The 17,266-nt window shown below is 52.0% G+C and overlaps 1 protein-coding gene across 2 annotated transcripts in view; it reads left to right on the top strand.

Moving 5' to 3' along the window:
* Positions 1–17,266, top strand: part of LOC147112195 (uncharacterized) — a 75,413-nt gene that overhangs the window by 50,634 nt on the left and 7,513 nt on the right. For both annotated transcript variants that reach the window (XM_085999845.1, XM_085999846.1), the window contains exon 3: positions 11,277–11,506. In XM_085999845.1, the coding sequence (XP_085855971.1) occupies positions 11,277–11,506 (230 nt within the window). The remainder of the gene's footprint in view (positions 1–11,276; positions 11,507–17,266) is intronic.

Below are 17,266 nucleotides of genomic sequence, written 5' to 3'. Positions count from 1 at the left end.
TTACGCACACCTGGGGCTCTTAAAGGCACATACACCACAATTCCTCCCCTTCTAGCTAACTAGTACATCATATTTTAAGTAATTATTAATTACATGTTATATGCAAAATAATATACATTGCTGTATTAATTAATTATAAGTTAGTCTCTCAGGAGGCTTCCTGACTCGGTCCGGATAACGCCTCGGGGGTGTAGTAGTTTCTGGTGGTGTAGTAGGTTCTTCTGGCAAGGCTGATTCGGCTTGAAGGCCAGTGTCGGGTTCATCGGGTTCCAGTATCACCGGATCGGAGGTAGATATGGGTATCTCTACTTCATCGTTAGATGTATAGCGTGGTGGTGTAGGTTGTCCCTTTTCGGATGACTTGATGATTTGGTCAGCATGGCGCCTTATTATGCTTTCTCCGATGTCCACGGTATACATCAGTGGTCCTAGTCGTGTGCAGATAGTTCCAGGCTGCCATTTCTCGGTACGGTAGTCCCGGGCCAAAACCGGTTGGCCTATCTGGAAGGCCCTAGTTGGCCTTTCATTCGTGCCCTGAAACTGCCGGTTCTCCACGTCCCTTCGGATGTTGGGCTTGACCAAATCCAGCCGGCATCTTAGGTTTCTATTGTAGAACATCATGGCGGGAGTTTGGTTTGTAACCATATGTGTTGCATTCCTATATGCAAATAAGAAGTTATCCACCTTGTGCTGAAGTTTTATGTCTTCATTACCCATGGCCTTTATGGCCTTCTTAAAGGTCTGGACAAACCTTTCAGCCAATCCATTGGTGGCGGGATGGTATGGGGCGGACGTGTAGTGCTTTACCCCATTGTTCTTTAAGAACTTTCTGAATTCTTCGGACACAAATTGCGGTCCATTATCAGAACATATCTGTTCCGGCAGCCCATTCCTGGCAAATATGGTCCTTAATACTGTGATGGTTTTTTCCGTGGTGGTGGAGGACATCTTTATTACCTCCGGCCACTTGGAGTGTGCATCAACTGCGATTAAGAACATTGAGTCCATAAATGGACCAGCAAAGTCGATGTGCACCCTTTGCCAGGGAGATGAGGGCCACTCCCATGGATGTAGAGGGGCCTGTGGCGGAGCATTTTGGACCTTCTGGCATCCTAGGCAGCTCTTGGTCATGTCTTCGATGTCTCCATCGATACCTGGCCACCATACAAACGCCCTAGCTAGGTTCTTCATTTTCACTCCACCCAGATGCCCCTCGTGAAGCTCCTTTAGCACTTTATCCTGGGGTTTGGGTGGAATCACCACTCTGGATCCACACATCAAGGTTCCTCGGCACACTGACAGCTGTTCTCTTCTTTGCGAGAATGCTGGCAACAGTGGTTCGCCATGTGCTGGCCATCCCTTCATTGTTAAATCGTAGACCCGTGAGAGAGTAGGGTCATTTCTGGTCTCCCTTTCAATGGCAGAATTTGTCACCGGTAGACATTCCACTATGGTAGAGTGGAATATCTCTACTGGGTCTACTGTAGGTGCCTCTTCTATCGTTGGCAACGGCAGGCGCGATAAACCGTCAGCATTCCCATGCTGTTTTGACCCTTTGTATTCAATGTTGTATTGGTGTGCCCCTAGAAAAAGGGACCACCTCTGTAGTCTTTGTGCTGTCATAATGGGGACACCTTTCTTAGGGTTGAATATGGAGATGAGGGGTTGATGGTCAGTCAGCAAGGTAAATTTTTGTCCGTGTAGGTAATGGTTGAATTTTTTCACTCCCCATACCAGGCTGAGTGCTTCCCTGTCTATCTGGGAATAGTTACGCTCAGCTGAGTTCAATGAGCGTGACGCAAAAGCTATCGGCCGTTCCGAGCCATCAGGGAATCTATGGGACAATACCGCTCCTATGCCGTAAGGGGATGCATCGCACGCCAGTCTGATTGGTAGTGATGGGTTGTAATGAGCCAAAACTTTCTCGGATGTGATTAAGTCTTTACATTTATGGAAGGCACGTTTACAGTCTTCGTTCCATTTCCAAATCACTCCTGTGTGTAGAAGATCACTAAGAGGGTGTAGAATAGTTGATAAGTTCGGTAAAAATTTATGATAGTAATTTATTAATCCCAGGAATGACCTCAATTGTGAAACATTTTCAGGTGCTGGGGCTTTTATAACTGCTTCAATTTTTTCAGGTGACTTATGCAACCCTTCCTTATTAATTATGTGGCCACAATATGATATCTGATTTTGGAAAAATTCGCACTTGGGGCGATTTGCTCGTAGGCCCCGTTCTTTCAGCCTAGTGAGCACCTGCTCCAAATTGGCAAGGTGCTCGTTGTCGTTTTCTCCTGTTATAAGGATGTCGTCTAGGTAGCATTGAGTCCCCGGAAGCTCTTTGCCAGTTAGCTGGAGCTGATGCTACTCCAAAAACCAGTCGATTGTACTGGTACAGGCCTTTGTGTGTGTTTATTGTGAGATACTTTTTAGAGGTCTCCTCAACCTCCATCTGTAGATATGCCTGTGCCAAGTCAATTTTTGTGAAACGTTTTCCTCCGGATAGTGAGGCGAAAATATCTTCTATCCTCGGAAGAGGATACTGTACCGTGTGAAGGACCGGGTTTACAGTCACCTTAAAGTCCCCACAGATGCGAATTTTTCTCTGTTCCTCAGAGTTATTTTTCAATGCTTTTTTCATGACTGGAACGATGGGTGTTGCCCATTCGCTCCAATCTATTTTGGATAATACGCCTGCCTTTTCCAAATTCTCCAGCTCTGCCTCGACTGCCGGACGTATTGCGTATGGCACCGGTCTTGCCTTAAAAATTTTTGGAATTGCTGCATCTTCCACTTTTATTGAGGCGGTGATGCCTTTCAAGGTTCCTAGTTTCTCTTGAAACACTTCTTTGGCGTTGGCCAAGATGTCTTTTAATCGTTCAGGTATGATGTCATCATTGTTTTTTCCCTTACTGGTCACCGTCAGTGCCTGAATGGAGTGCCAGTCTAAACGTATCTTCCTTATCCATTCACGTCCCAACAACGGTGGACCACCATCTTGTAGAATGTATAAATACAACTTTTGTATTTCTTTGCCGTTGTATACCACAGGCACCTTTATTTTTCCTTTGGGGTATACTTTCTGCCCCGTATATGTTTTTAAGATAATGGATGTGTCTTTTAGAGGTATATGCGAAAATAGCCTCTCGTAATCTCGTCGATTTATTACGGTTAGAGCTGATCCTGTATCTAGCTCCATTTTAACTGGGGACCCTGCTATTATGAGGGTAACCCAAATGGTCTGGTAATCTTCATTGGCAATTACATTATGTAATTTGAGAGAGCTTAGTCTCTTGTTCCCGGAGTCGCTATCGCTCTTCTGGTCTTTGGAGCTACTGTCCGTCATCATTTGTACCTTTCTGTGCTTTTCCTTATTGATTCTTTTCCCGTTAGTGGATTTTTTATTTTCAGATCGGCATACACGTGGAATGTGTCCCATCTTTCCACATCGCCTGCATGCTTTTTCTTTGAACCAGCAATCCCTCTGGTCATGGTTGGATCTGCCGCAGCGATAACATCTCTTGAAACCCCGTGTCATTTCATGGGTGCCGAAGTCCTGTGGCCTTTGCTGTATCTTTGCCGCTCCTATTGCACTGAAAGCCTTGTCCAGTGTTAAATCTTTTCCAGAAGATACCTTTTTTTGTGTTTCTACACTTAGGGGATCGCAGATGAATTTGTCTTGCAGAGAATCTGCCAGTCCTGCCTCGAATTGGCAGTATAGGGTATCAACAATCTCCTCAAAATTCTTGTCCATCGGTTCGGCTGGAGTGATTAAGTTGCGTAACAGTTTGTATGTTTCTGCGCCCATTAGATCCAGAAGCACTGAAGCTTTTTTTTCATCTTCTATTCCATTTGCGGTGCAAAACACCTCCACTCTTTCTACATATGTGGTCCAATCCTCTATCTTGTTATCAAAAACATCAATATTGCCAAAGTTAGGCTCTGTTTCGTTATCAAAAGCATCAATATTGCCAGACTTAGGCATTTCAAAAAAGATATGGCGCTTCCCGTGCTTTTTTTTTCTCTCTGTAGCAATGATATGGCGCTTCCTGCGCTTTCCCGCCGCTGCTACCGATAACAACGCTGTTTTACTGTGGTTTCCGTTTTTTCACTGTTGGAGACTCGTTCCCGACGGAGGTCTAAATGCTGACCTGCTTGCCGCGCCGGCTGTCTCCCGAGTGCACCCTCCCAGTCCGTTATTGCTTGCCTCCGATTTCGCTGCCTGTCTCAGCTGTAGAGCCCGCCACTGGAGCCCCAGCCTGACGCCCAGGAAGGATTAGCGCAGTACCTGCCACCAGCTTGGCCAGCTGGTGAAACCACAGTTTCTATTACTTCCTTGAGTCTTCTGGACGCTGGAGGAATCGATGTCCTTGAGGTGCTGCCGAATTGCAGGTAAGTCCGTTTCCACTTCGTCGCCACTGTAGTGTCCGTGTGTGGATAAAGACACTGAAGACAGGAGTTGGTTCATAGGTATTTACTAAGCAAGTCTGGGGGGGGTTCTAAAGGATATACACAATACACAGGCTTATATAGCCCAAGTGGCAATTACCGGCATTACGCACACCTGGGGCTCTTAAAGGCACATACACCACATTAAGTGTATACAGTATTGCCTCTCCCTGTTCCTTCTGCCAAAATGCATCACCTCACTTTTCTCTGTATTAAATTCCATCTGCCACTTGTCTGCCCATTCTGCTAGTCTTTCTATGTCCTGTTGCAGTCGATTGGTATCATCATCACTGTTTGCCACACCCCCAAGTTTGGTGTCATCGGCAAATTTAGAAATTCTACTCTGTATTCCAATATCCAGGCCATTTATTTATATATATATATATAATCAAAAAAAGCAGTGGCCCCAGTACTGACCCTTGGGGAACACCACTGTCTACCATCCTCCAGTCTGAAAAACAGTCATTTACCACAACTCGCTGTTTTCTGTCCTTAAGCCAATTCCTTATCCAAGCTGCCACTGACCCACCTATTCCATGAGCCTCAATTTTGTTAACCAGCCTTCTATGTGGTACTTTGTCAAACGCCTTCCTAAAATCCATGTAGACAACATCCGTTGCATTCCCTTCATCAATCCTCCCTGTTACTTCATCAAAAAATTCAATTCGATTAGTCAAACACGATCTGCCTTTTACAAATCCGTGTTGGCTCTCCTTAATTAGCTTAAACCTCTCCAAGTGCCTGTTAATTTTTTTCCTTGATTATTGTTTCTAAAACTTTACCCACCACTGATGTTAAACTGACCGGCCTGTAGTTACTAGGATTGTCCTTGCACCCTTTCTTGAACAATGGTGTCACATCTGTCAGCAAATCCTAAAGCACTTCACATAAATCAATTACTTTTGAAGTGTCGTCACTGTTGTAATGTAGGAAACGGCACAGTAAGATCCCTGAAACAGCAATAAGATGAATGACCAGATAAGCTGTTCTTGATGATGAGAAAATAACGACAGAAAACGCTGGGAAAACTCAGCGGGCCCGGCAGCATCCGTGGAGAGAGAAACAGAGTCAACGTTTCAGGTCGAAGACCCTTCGTCAGAAGTGGGGAAAAAAGCAGGAAAAGGGATAGATTTTAAAGCAAGTGGGGGCTGGGAAAAGGGGGAGGGGCTGAAAGAACAAAAGGGAAGGTCAGAGACAGGATAGAAAGCAGGAAGCAGGAGAGATTGGGAGACATTCAAGGAACGAAGGATGGCTCTAGATGAAGTGTGAATGGCCCGGGCAGAATGAAGGACATCTGCCGTGTGGGAGGGAAGAAAAAGGCCCAGACGAAAGTGTGGATTAAAAAAAGAGAAAATATGATAGGGGCCGAGGTTATGATCTGAAATTGTTGAACTCGATGTTGAGTCCAGAGGGCTGTAAAGTGCCTAATCGGAAGATGAGGTGCTGTTCCTCGAGCTTACACTGAGCTTCCGTGGAACAATGCAAGAGGCCAAGGACGTTGAGGTCCGAGTGGGAATGGGGCGGTGAATTAAAATGACAGGCGACCGGAAGCTCGGGGTTCCCCTTACGGACTGAACGGAGGTGTTCTGCAAAGCGGTCACCCAATCTGCGTTTGGTCTCCCCAATGTAGAGGAGACCGCATCGTGAGCAGCGAATACAGTATACTAGATTGCAAGAAGTACAAGTAAATCGCTGTTTCACCTGGAAGGGGTGTTTGGGGCCCTGGACAGTGGGAAGGGGGGAGGTATAAGGGCAGGTGTTGCATCTCCTGCGCTTGCACGGGAAGGTGCCGGGCGAAGGGGAAGGGGTGCTGGGGGTGATAGAGGAGTGGACTCGGGTGTCGCGGAGGGAGCGGTCCCTACGGAATGCTGAAAGGGGAGGGCAGGGGAAGATGTGTTTGGTGGTGGGATCACTTTGGAGGTGGCGGAAATGCCGGAGGATGATCCGTTGAAGGTGTAGGCTGGTGGGGTGAAAGGTGAGGACAAGGGGAACCCTATCGTGGTTCCTGGAGGGAACTGTATTTGCTGCTCACGATGTGGTCTCTACACTGGGGAGACCAAACGCAGATTGGGCGACCGCTTTGCGGAACACCTCCGTTCAGTCCGTAAGGGGGACCCCGAGCTCCCGGTGGCCTGTCACTTTAATTCACCGCTCCATTCCCACTCAGACCTCACCGTCCTCGGCCTCTTGCATTGTTCCACGGAAGCTCAGCGTAAACTCGAGGAATAGCACCTCATCTTATATATATATTTTCTCTTTTTTAATCCACACTTTCGTCTGGGCTTTTTTCTCCCCTCCAACATGGCAGCTGTCCTTCATTCTGCCCGGGTCGTTCACACTCCATCTAGAGCCATCCTTCGTTCCTTGAATATCTCTCAATATCTCTTAACCTCTCTTGCTTTCTATCCTGTCACTGACCTTCCCTTTTGTTCTTTCAGCCCCTCCCCCTTTTCCCAGCCCCCATTTGCTTTAAAATCTATCCCTTTCCCTGCTTTTTTTTCCAGTTCTGACGAAGGGTCCTCGACCTGAAACGTTAACTCTGTTTCTCTCTCCACGGATGTTGCCTGGCCTGCTGAGTTTTTCCAGCGTTTTCTGTTGTTATTTCGGATTTCCAGCATCCGCAGTATTTTGCTATTGTTGAGTGAGGAATGTTGGCCAGGCGACCTACTCTTTGATTAGTGCTGTGGGACCTGAGCCTGCAGATAGGGCCTTGCTTTAACGTCTCACCTGAAGAGCGCCCCTCCGACAGTGCGGCACTCCCTCAGTACTGCCCCTCCGACAGTGCGGTGCTCCCTCAGTACTGCCCCTCCGACAGTGCGGTGCTCCCTCAGTACTGCCCCTCCGACAGTGCGGCGCTCCCTCAGTACTGCCCCTCCGACAGTGCGGCGCTCCCTCAGTACTGCTCCTCCGACAGTGCGGCGCTCCCTCAGTACTGTCCCACTGACAGTGCGGCGCTCCCTCAGTACTGCCCCTCCGACAGTGCGGCGCTCCCTCAGTACTGCCCCTCCGACAGTGCGGAACTCCCTCAGTACTGCCCCTCCGATAGTGCGGCGCTCCCTCAGTACTGCCCCTCCGACAGTGCGATACTCCCTCAGTACTGTCCCACTGACAGTGCGGCGCTCCCTCAGTACTGCCCCTCTGACAGTGCGGCGCTCCCTCAGTACTGCCCCTCCGACAGTGTGGAGCTCCCTCAGAACTGCCCCTCCGACAGTGCGGTGCTCCCTCAGTACTGCCCCTCCGACAGTGCGGCGCTCCCTCAGTACTGCCCCTCCGACAGTGCGGTGCTCCCTCAGTACTGCCCCTCCGACAGTGCGGCGCTCCCTCAGTACTGCCCCTCCGACAGTGCGGCGCTCCCTCAGTACTGCCCCTCCAACAGTGCGGCGCTCCCTCAGTACTGCACTGGATCTAACCTGTGGGGCAGTGTAGAGGGAGCTTTACTCTGTATCTAACCTGTGCTGTATTGCCCTGGGAGTGTTTGTTGGTACAGTGTAGAGGGAGCTTTACTTTGTATCTAACCCGTGCTGTACCTGCCCTGGGAGTGTTTGATGGGACGGTGTAGAGGGAGCTTTACTCTGTATCTAACCCGTGCTGTACCTGCCCTGGGAGTGTTTGATGGGACAGTGTAGAGGGAGCTTTACTCTGTATCTATCCCGTGCTGTACCTGCCCTGGGAGTGTTTGATGGGACAGTGTAGAGGGAGCTTTACTCTGTATCGAGCCCGTGCTGTACCTGCCCTGGGAGTGTTTGATGGGACAGTGTAGAGGGAGCTTTACTCTGTATCTAACCCGTGCTGTACCTGCCCTGGGAGTGTTTGATGGGACAGTGCAGAGGGAGCTTTACTCTGTATCGAGCCCGTGCTGTACCTGCCCCGGGGGTGGTGGAATGGTGTGTGCGGAGTTTGATTCTGTGTGAGTTGAGCACAAAAGGCAGGAATGTCAGGAATGTGAAATCCGGTTGCCGGGGACATTCCAGCGTTAGATTGTTCGAGGTGTCGTGGCTGATATTTGTTGTGTGCTTGGGGCAATTACCGGTTCCAACAGGTCCGGCCAGTGCTTGTTGCTCCTTCCCTCAGCCCCTGTTTACCCAGCATGAGCTGGACGCTCAGAAAGGTGCAGGTATCCAGCAATCCTCTCACCCGCTGACTTGCAAACCCTTCGGGCTGTCTGTAGCTCCCACTCGTGATTGGAAATAAAGTGTGTAACTGAGTGTGACCCAGTTGTCTGTGCTTGGATTCACATGAGTGAGGTGTCTGGCGACACCCCCTTGTACCTGTGCTGCGAGTGTGAATTGGAGTGTTTGCTACTCACTCTCGTCCTTTGTCCACTGGTGAACGCTTTAACTGCTCTTCACTCACTATTGCGCCTCATGTACTAATGAATCACGTAACTGTTCCCTGTATCTCTTCCGACCCCATATCATCTCCATCACCAAGACTGCCAGCTTCCAATATCGCCTCGGCTCATCTGCGGAAACCCATTCCATGGTTTTTTTTATCCCCGGACTCGACTATTCCGACGCTCTCCTGGCCGGCCTCCGTAAACTACGGCTCACCCAAAACTCTGCTGCCCCGTGTCCGAACTCGCACCAAGTCCCGTTCACCCATCACCCCCTGTGCTCACTGCCCCGTGTCCGAACTCGCACCAAGTCCCGTTCACCCATCACCCCCTGTGCTCACTGCCCCGTGTCCTAACTCGCACCAAGTCCCGTCCACCCATCACCCCCTGTGCTCACTGCCCCGTGTCCTAACTCACACCCAGTCCCGTTCACCCATCACCCCCTGTGCTCACTGCCCCGTGTCCGAACTCGCACCAAGTCCCGTTCACCCATCACCCCCTGTGCTCACTGCCCCGTGTCCTAACTCGCACCCAGTCCCGTTCACCCATCACCCCGTGCTCACTGCCCCGTGTCCGAACTCGCACCAAGTCCCGTTCACCCATCACCCCCTGTGCTCACTGCCCCGTGTCCGAACTCACACCCAGTCCCGTTCACCCATCACCTCCTGTGCTCACTGCCCCGTGTCCGAACTCGCACCAAGTCCCGTTCACCCATCACCCCCTGTGCTCACTGCCCCGTGTCCTAACTCACACCCAGTCCCGTTCACCCATCACCCCCTGTGCTCACTGCCCCGTGTCCGAACTCGCACCAAGCCCCGTTCACCCATCACCCCCTGTGCTCACTGCCCCGTGTCCCAACTCACACCCAGTCCCGTTCACCCATCACCCCCTGTGCTCACTGCCCCGTGTCCTAACTCACACCCAGTCCCGTTCACCCATCACCCCCTGTGCTCACTGCCCCGTGTCCTAACTCGCACCAAGTCCCGTTCATCCATCACCCCCTGTGCTCACTGCTCCGTGTCCTAACTCACACCCAGTCCCGTTCACCCATCACCCCCTGTGCTCACTGCCCCGTGTCCTAACTCGCACCCAGTCCCGTTCACCCATCACCCCCTGTGCTCACTGCCCCGTGTCCTAACTCACACCCAGTCCCGTTCACCCATCACCCCCTGTGCTCACTGCCCCGTGTCCTAACTCACACCCAGTCCCGTTCACCCATCACCCCCTGTGCTCACTGCCCCGTGTCCTAACTCACACCCAGTCCCGTTCACCCATCACCCCCTGTGCTCACTGCCCCGTGTCCTAACTCACACCCAGTCCCGTTCACCCATCACCCCCTGTGCTCACTGCCCCGTGTCCTAACTCACACCCAGTCCCATTCACCCATCACCCCCTGTGCTCACTGCCCCGTGTCCTAACTCACACCCAGTCCCGTTCACCCATCACCCCCTGTGCTCGCTGCCCCGTGTCCTAACACACACCCAGTCCCGTTCACCCATCACCCCCTGTGCTCACTGCTCCGTGTCCTAACTCACACCCAGTCCCGTTCACCCATCACCCCCTGTGCTCACTGCCCCGTGTCCGAACTCGCACCAAGTCCCGTTCACCCATCACCCCCTGTGCTCACTGCCCCGTGTCCTAACTCACACCCAGTCCCGTTCACCCATCACCCCCTGTGCTCACTGCCCCGTGTCCTAACTCACACCCAGTCCCGATCACCCATCACCCCCTGTGCTCACTGCCCCGTGTCCTAACTCACACCCAGTCCCGTTCACCCATCACCCCCTGTGCTCACTGCCCCGTGTCCTAACTCACACCGAGTCCTGTTCACCCATCACCCCCTGTGCTCACTGCCCCGTGTCCTAACTCACACCCAGTCCCGTTCACCCATCACCCCCTGTGCTCACTGCCCCGTGTCCGAACTCGCACCAAGCCCCGTTCACCCATCACCCCCTGTGCTCACTGTCCCCTGTCCGAACTCGCACCAAGTCCGGTTCAGCCATCACCCCTGTGCTCGCTGACCTACACTGGCTCCCGATCCGGCAAGACTGCAAATTTAAAATTCTCATCCTTGTTTTCAAATCCCTCCATGGCCCCGCCCCTCCCTATCTGTGTAACTTCCTCCAGCCCCACAACGCCCCCCCCCCAACCACACCACACCGTGCTCTCTCTTTCTCTGATTCTGTTCTCTCGAGTCTCTTCCCTCGCTGCACCATTGGTGGCCGGCTCCACACACTGCAATTCCCTCTCTAGAACCTACCTCTTCAGTTTATCGTCTGGTCACCGTCCTCATATCTCCTCCTTTGACTCAGCGAGCATCTTTTTCCTTGTGTCTGTGTGAAGTGCCTTGTGAGGTGTTTGTATCTTGTAGGGTGCGTGGGGTAGGTTCCAGATTGAGTTTCTCAATAAATAAACTGTCCCAGACAAGCTGTTCTGATTAGGGAAACCATTCACTTACAGACTGACGTGGTTTTCACTTTGCCCGATGCAGGGCTGTCCTCCTGCCGCTACTGGACGTCCAGCCACCACCACAGAACCTCCTGCTGCTGGTGGACTCCATCGATGAAGGCGAGATCTTCAAAGATGCCGACTGGAAGCCTTCTGGGAAGAGCGGGACCATCGGAGAACTTCTGTCCAATCACCACGAGCTATTCCCCTCCTGGCTACTCCTAGTGTGCTCGGCTCGAAAACAAAATAAAGTGGTCAGCAGAATGTTTACAGGTGAGAATGGATTACGGGTCCCATACACACTGACTCTCACTGGGGTACAGTTCCACAGACACTGACTCTCACTGGGGTACAGGTTCCACAGACACTGACTCTCACTGGGGTACAGTTCCACAGACACTGACTCTCACTGGGGTACAGTTCCACAGACACTGACTCTCACTGGGGTACAGGTTCCACAGACACTGACTCTCACTGGGGTACAGTTCCACAGACACTGACTCTCACTGGGGTACGGGTTCCACAGACACTGACTCTCACTGGGGTACGGGTTCCACAGACACTGACTCTCACTGGGGTACAGGTTCCACAGACACTGACTCTCACTGGGGTACAGTTCCACAGACACTGACTCTCACTGAGGTACGGGTCCCACAGACACTGACTCTCACTGGAGTACAGTTCCACAGACACTGACTCTCTCTGGGGTACGGGTCCCACAGACACTGACTCTCACTGGAGTACGGGTTCCACAGACACTGACTCTCACTGGGGTACGGGTTCCACAGGCACTGACTCTCACTGGGTTACGGGTTCCACAGACACTGACTCTCACTGGGGTACGGGTTCCACAGACACTGACTCTCACTGGGGTACGGGTTCCACAGGCACTGACTCTCACTGGGTTACGGGTTCCACAGACACTGACTCTCACTGGGGTACGGGTTCCACAGACACTGACTCTCACTGGGGTACGGGCTCCACAGACACTGACTCTCACTGGGGTACGGGTTCCACAGACACCGACTCTCACTGGGGTACGGGTTCCACACATACTGACTCTCACTGGGGTACGGGTTCCACAGGCATTGATTCTCACTGGGGTACGGGTTCCACAGACACTGATTCTCACTGGGGTACAGTTCCACAGACACTGATTCTCACTGGGGTACGGGTTCCACAGAAACTGATTCTCACTGGGGTTCGGGTTCCACAGGCATTGACTCTCACTGGGATATAGTTCCACAGACACTGACTCTCACTGGGGTATGGGTTCCACAGACACTGACTCACACTGGGGTACGGGTTCCACAGACACTGACTCTCACTGGGGTACGGGTTCCACAGACACTGACTCTCACTGGGGTACGGGTTCCACAGACACTGACACTCACTGGGGTACGGGTTCCACAGACACTGACTCTCACTGGGGTACAGTTCCAGAGACACCGACTCTCACTGGGATACAGTTCCACAGACACCGACTCTCACTGGGGTACAGTTCCTCAGACAGCGACTCTCACTGGGGTACGGGTTCCACAGACACTGACTCTCTCTGGGGTACAGTTCCACAGACACCGACTCTCACTGGGGTACAGTTCCACAGACACCGACTCTCACTAGGGTACAGTTCCTCAGACAGTGACTCTCACTGGGGTACAGTTCCACAGGCACTGACTCTCACTGGGGTACAGGTTCCACAGACACTGACTCTCACTGGGGTACGGGTTCCACAGACACTGACTCTCACTGGGGTACGGGTTCCACAGACACCGACTCTCGCTGGGGTACGGGCTCCACAGACACGACTCTCACTGGGGTACGGGTTCCACAGACACCGACTCTCACTGGGGTACGGGTTCCACAGACACCGACTCTCACTGGGGTACGGGTTCCACATACACTGACTCTCACTGGGGTACGGGTTCCACAGACACTGACTCTCACTGGGGTACGGGTTCCACAGACACTGACTTTCACTGGGGTACGGGTTCCACAGACACCGACTCTCACTGGGGTACGGGTTCCACAGGCATTGATTCTCACTGGGGTACGGGTTCCACAGACACTGATTCTCACTGGAGTTTGGATTCCACAGGCACTGACTCTCACTGGGGCATAGTTCCACAGACACCGACTCTCACTGGGGTACCGTTCCACAAACACCGACTCTCACTGGGGTACAGTTCCTCAGACAGTGACTCTCACTGGGGTATGGGTTCCACAGGCACTGACTCTCACTGGGGTACGGGTTCCACAGACACTGACTCTCACTGGGGTACGGGTTCCACAGGCATTGATTCTCACTGGGGTACGGGTTCCACAGACACTGATTCTCACTGGGGTACAGTTCCACAGACACTGATTCTCACTGGGGTACGGGTTCCACAGACACTGATTCTCACTGGGGTTCGGGTTCCACAGGCATTGACTCTCACTGGGATATAGTTCCACAGACACTGACTCTCACTGGGGTACGGGTTCCACAGACACTGACTCACACTGGGGTACGGGTTCCACAGACACTGACTCTCACTGGGGTACGGGTTCCACAGACACTGACTCTCACTGGGGTACGGGTTCCACAGACACTGACACTCACTGGGGTACGGGTTCCGCAGACACTGACTCTCACTGGGGTACAGTTCCAGAGACACCGACTCTCACTGGGGTACAGTTCCACAGACACCGACTCTCAGTAGGGTACAGTTCCTCAGACAGTGACTCTCACTGGGGTACAGTTCCACAGGCACTGACTCTCACTGGGGTACAGGTTCCACAGACACTGACTCTCACTGGGGTACGGGTTCCACAGACACTGACTCTCACTGGGGTACGGGTTCCACAGACACCGACTCTCGCTGGGGTACGGGCTCCACAGACACGACTCTCACTGGGGTACGGGTTCCACAGACACCGACTCTCACTGGGGTACGGGTTCCACAGACACTGACTCTCACTGGGGTACGGGTTCCACAGACACTGACTCTCACCGGGGTACGGGTTCCACAGACACCGACTCTCACTGGGGTACAGTTCCACACACTGACTCTCACTGGGGTACAGTTCCACAGACACTGACTGTCACTGCGGTACGGGTTCCCCAGACACCGACTCTCACTGGGGTACGGGTTCCACAGACACCGACTGTCACTCGGGTACGGGTTCCACACACACTGACTCTCACTGGAGTACGGGTTCCACAGACACTGACTTTCACTGGGGTACGGGTTCCACAGACACCGACTCTCACTGGGGTACGGGTTCCACAGGCATTGATTCTCACTGGGGTACGGGTTCCACAGACACTGATTCTCACTGGAGTTTGGGTTCCACAGGCACTGACTCTCACTGGGGTACAGTTCCACAGACACCGACTCTCACTGGGGTACCGTTCCACAAACACCGACTCTCACTGGGGTACAGTTCCTCAGACAGTGACTCTCACTGGGGTACGGGTTCCACAGGCACTGACTCTCACTGGGGTACAGTTCCACAGACACTGACTCTCACTGGGGTGCAGTTCCACAGACACCGACTCTCACTGGGATACAGTTCCACAGACACCGACTCTCACTGGGGTATAGTTCCACAGACACTGACTCTCACTGGGGTACAGTTCCACAGACACCGACTCTCACTGGGGTACAGTTCCATAAACACCGACTCTCACTGGGGTACAGTTCCTCAGACAGTGACTCTCACTGGGGTATGCGCTCCACAAAAACTGACTTGGGTATGGGTTCCCCGGTCACTGGGTTACCCTCTATTGCCTCACATAAGTGGGCATTTGTGAGCCCAGATAGTCACAGCTACTGAACCAGCTCCAGTTCCCTCCTGTTGCCACGTGCACCTCCTGCCATAGTCACTGCACGGTGAGCGGGACTTGGAATCCCGGCTGGATTTTCTTCCAAATCAGTTTATTCAACACGTGCCAGGGAAGAGCCCAGGGACCTAGCTAATCTATATAGCTTGGAATGACACGCTGCAATAAAATTAAATCCTTGGGGAGACCCAGGCGTTGTATGTCTGAGCTGTCGAGCATTACATCGAGTCTACAGCACAGAAACAGGCCATTCGGCCTAACCGGCCCGTGCTGGTGTTTATGCTCCACACGAGCCTCCTCCCACCCCTCTACATCTCACCCTATCACCATATCCTTCTATTCCTTTCTCCCTCGTGTGTTTCTCGCTTCCCCTTAAATGCATCTCTGCTATTTGCCTCAACCACTCCCTGTGGGAGCGAGTTCCACATTCTCACCACTCTCTGGGTAAAGAAGTTTCTCCTGAATTCTCTATTGGATTTATTAGTGACTATCTTATATTGACGGCCCCTAGTTCTGGACTCGCCCACAAGTGGAAACATCTCTATGTCCACCCTCTGAACCCCTTCATAATTTTAAAGACCTCTATCAGGTCGCCCCTCAGCCTTCTCTTTTCTCTTTTCTAGAGCAAAGAGCCCCGGCCTGTTCAGCCTTTCCAGATAGTCATAGCCTCTCAGTTCTGGTATCATACTTGTTAAATGTTTTTTGCACCTTTTCATAAATATGGAGACCAGAACTGTGCACAGTGCTCCAAGTGCGGTCTAACCAAGGTATATGGAGACCAGAACTGTGCACAGTGCTCCAAGTGTGGTCTAACCAAGGTATATGGAGACCAGAACTGTGCACAGTGCTCCAAGTGTGGTCTAACCAAGGTCTATGGAGACCAGAACTGTGCACAGTGCTCCAAGTATCGTCTAACCCAGGTATATGGAGACCAGAACTGTGCACAGTGCTCCAAGTGCGGTCTAACCAAGGTATATGGAGACCAGAACTGTGCACAGTGCTCCAAGTGTGGTCTAACCAAGGTATATGGAGACCAGAACTGTGCACCGTGCTCCAAGTGTGGTCTAACCAAGGTCTATGGAGACCAGAACTGTGCACAGTGCTCCAAGTATCGTCTAACCCAGGTATATGGAGACCAGAACTGTGCACCGTGCTCCAAGTATCGTCTAACCAAGGTATATGGAGACCAGAACTGTGCACAGTGCTCCAAGTGTGGGCTAACCAAGGTCTATGGAGACCAGAACTGTGCACAGTGCTCCAAGTGTGGTCTAACCAAGGTATATGGAGACCAGAACTGTGCACCGTGCTCCAAGTATCGTCTAACCAAGGTCTATGGAGACCAAAACTGTGCACAGTGCTCCAAGTGTGGTCTAACCAAGGTATATGGAGACCAGAACTGTGCACCGTGCTCCAAGTGTGGTCTAACCAAGGTCTATGGAGACCAGAACTGTGCACAGTGCTCCAAGTGTGGTCTAACCAAGGTATATGGAGACCAGAACTGTGCACAGTGCTCCAAGTGTGGTCTAACCAAGGTATATGGAGACCAGAACTGTGCACAGTGCTCCAAGTGCGGTCTAACCAAGGTATATGGAGACCAGAACTGTGCACAGTGCTCCAAGTGTGGTCTAACCAAGGTCTATGGAGACCAGAACTGTGCACCATGCTCCAAGTGTGGTCTAACCAAGGTATATGGAGACCAGAACTGTGCACCGTGCTCCAAGTATCGTCTAACCAAGGTATATGGAGACCAGAACTGTGCACAGTGCTCCAAGTGCGGTCTAACCAAGGTATATGGAGACCAGAACTGTGCACCGTGCTCCAAGTGCGGTCTAACCAAGGTATATGGAGACCAGAACTGTGCACCGTGCTCCAAGTGTGGTCTAACCAAGGTATATGGAGACCAGAACTGTGCACAGTGCTCCAAGTGCGGTCTAACCAAGGTATATGGAGACCAGAACTGTGCACCGTGCTCCAAGTGCGGTCTAACCAAGGTATATGGAGACCAGAACTGTGCACCGTGCTCCAAGTGTGGTCTAACCAAGGTATATGGAGACCAGAACTGTGCACCGTGCTCCAAGTATCGTCTAACCAAGGTATATGGAGACCAGAACTGTGCACAGTGCTCCAAGTGTGGTCTAACTCAGGTATATGGAGACCAGAACTGTGCACAGTGCTCCCAGTGTGGTCTAACCAAGGTATATGGAGAC

This window comes from Somniosus microcephalus, chromosome 10, assembly GCF_052327205.1.
Source record: "Somniosus microcephalus isolate GS21.2 chromosome 10, FLI_Smic_1.0, whole genome shotgun sequence".
Taxonomy (NCBI): Eukaryota; Metazoa; Chordata; class Chondrichthyes; order Squaliformes; family Somniosidae; genus Somniosus; species Somniosus microcephalus.
This window is presented reverse-complemented; position numbering and strand designations above follow the sequence as displayed.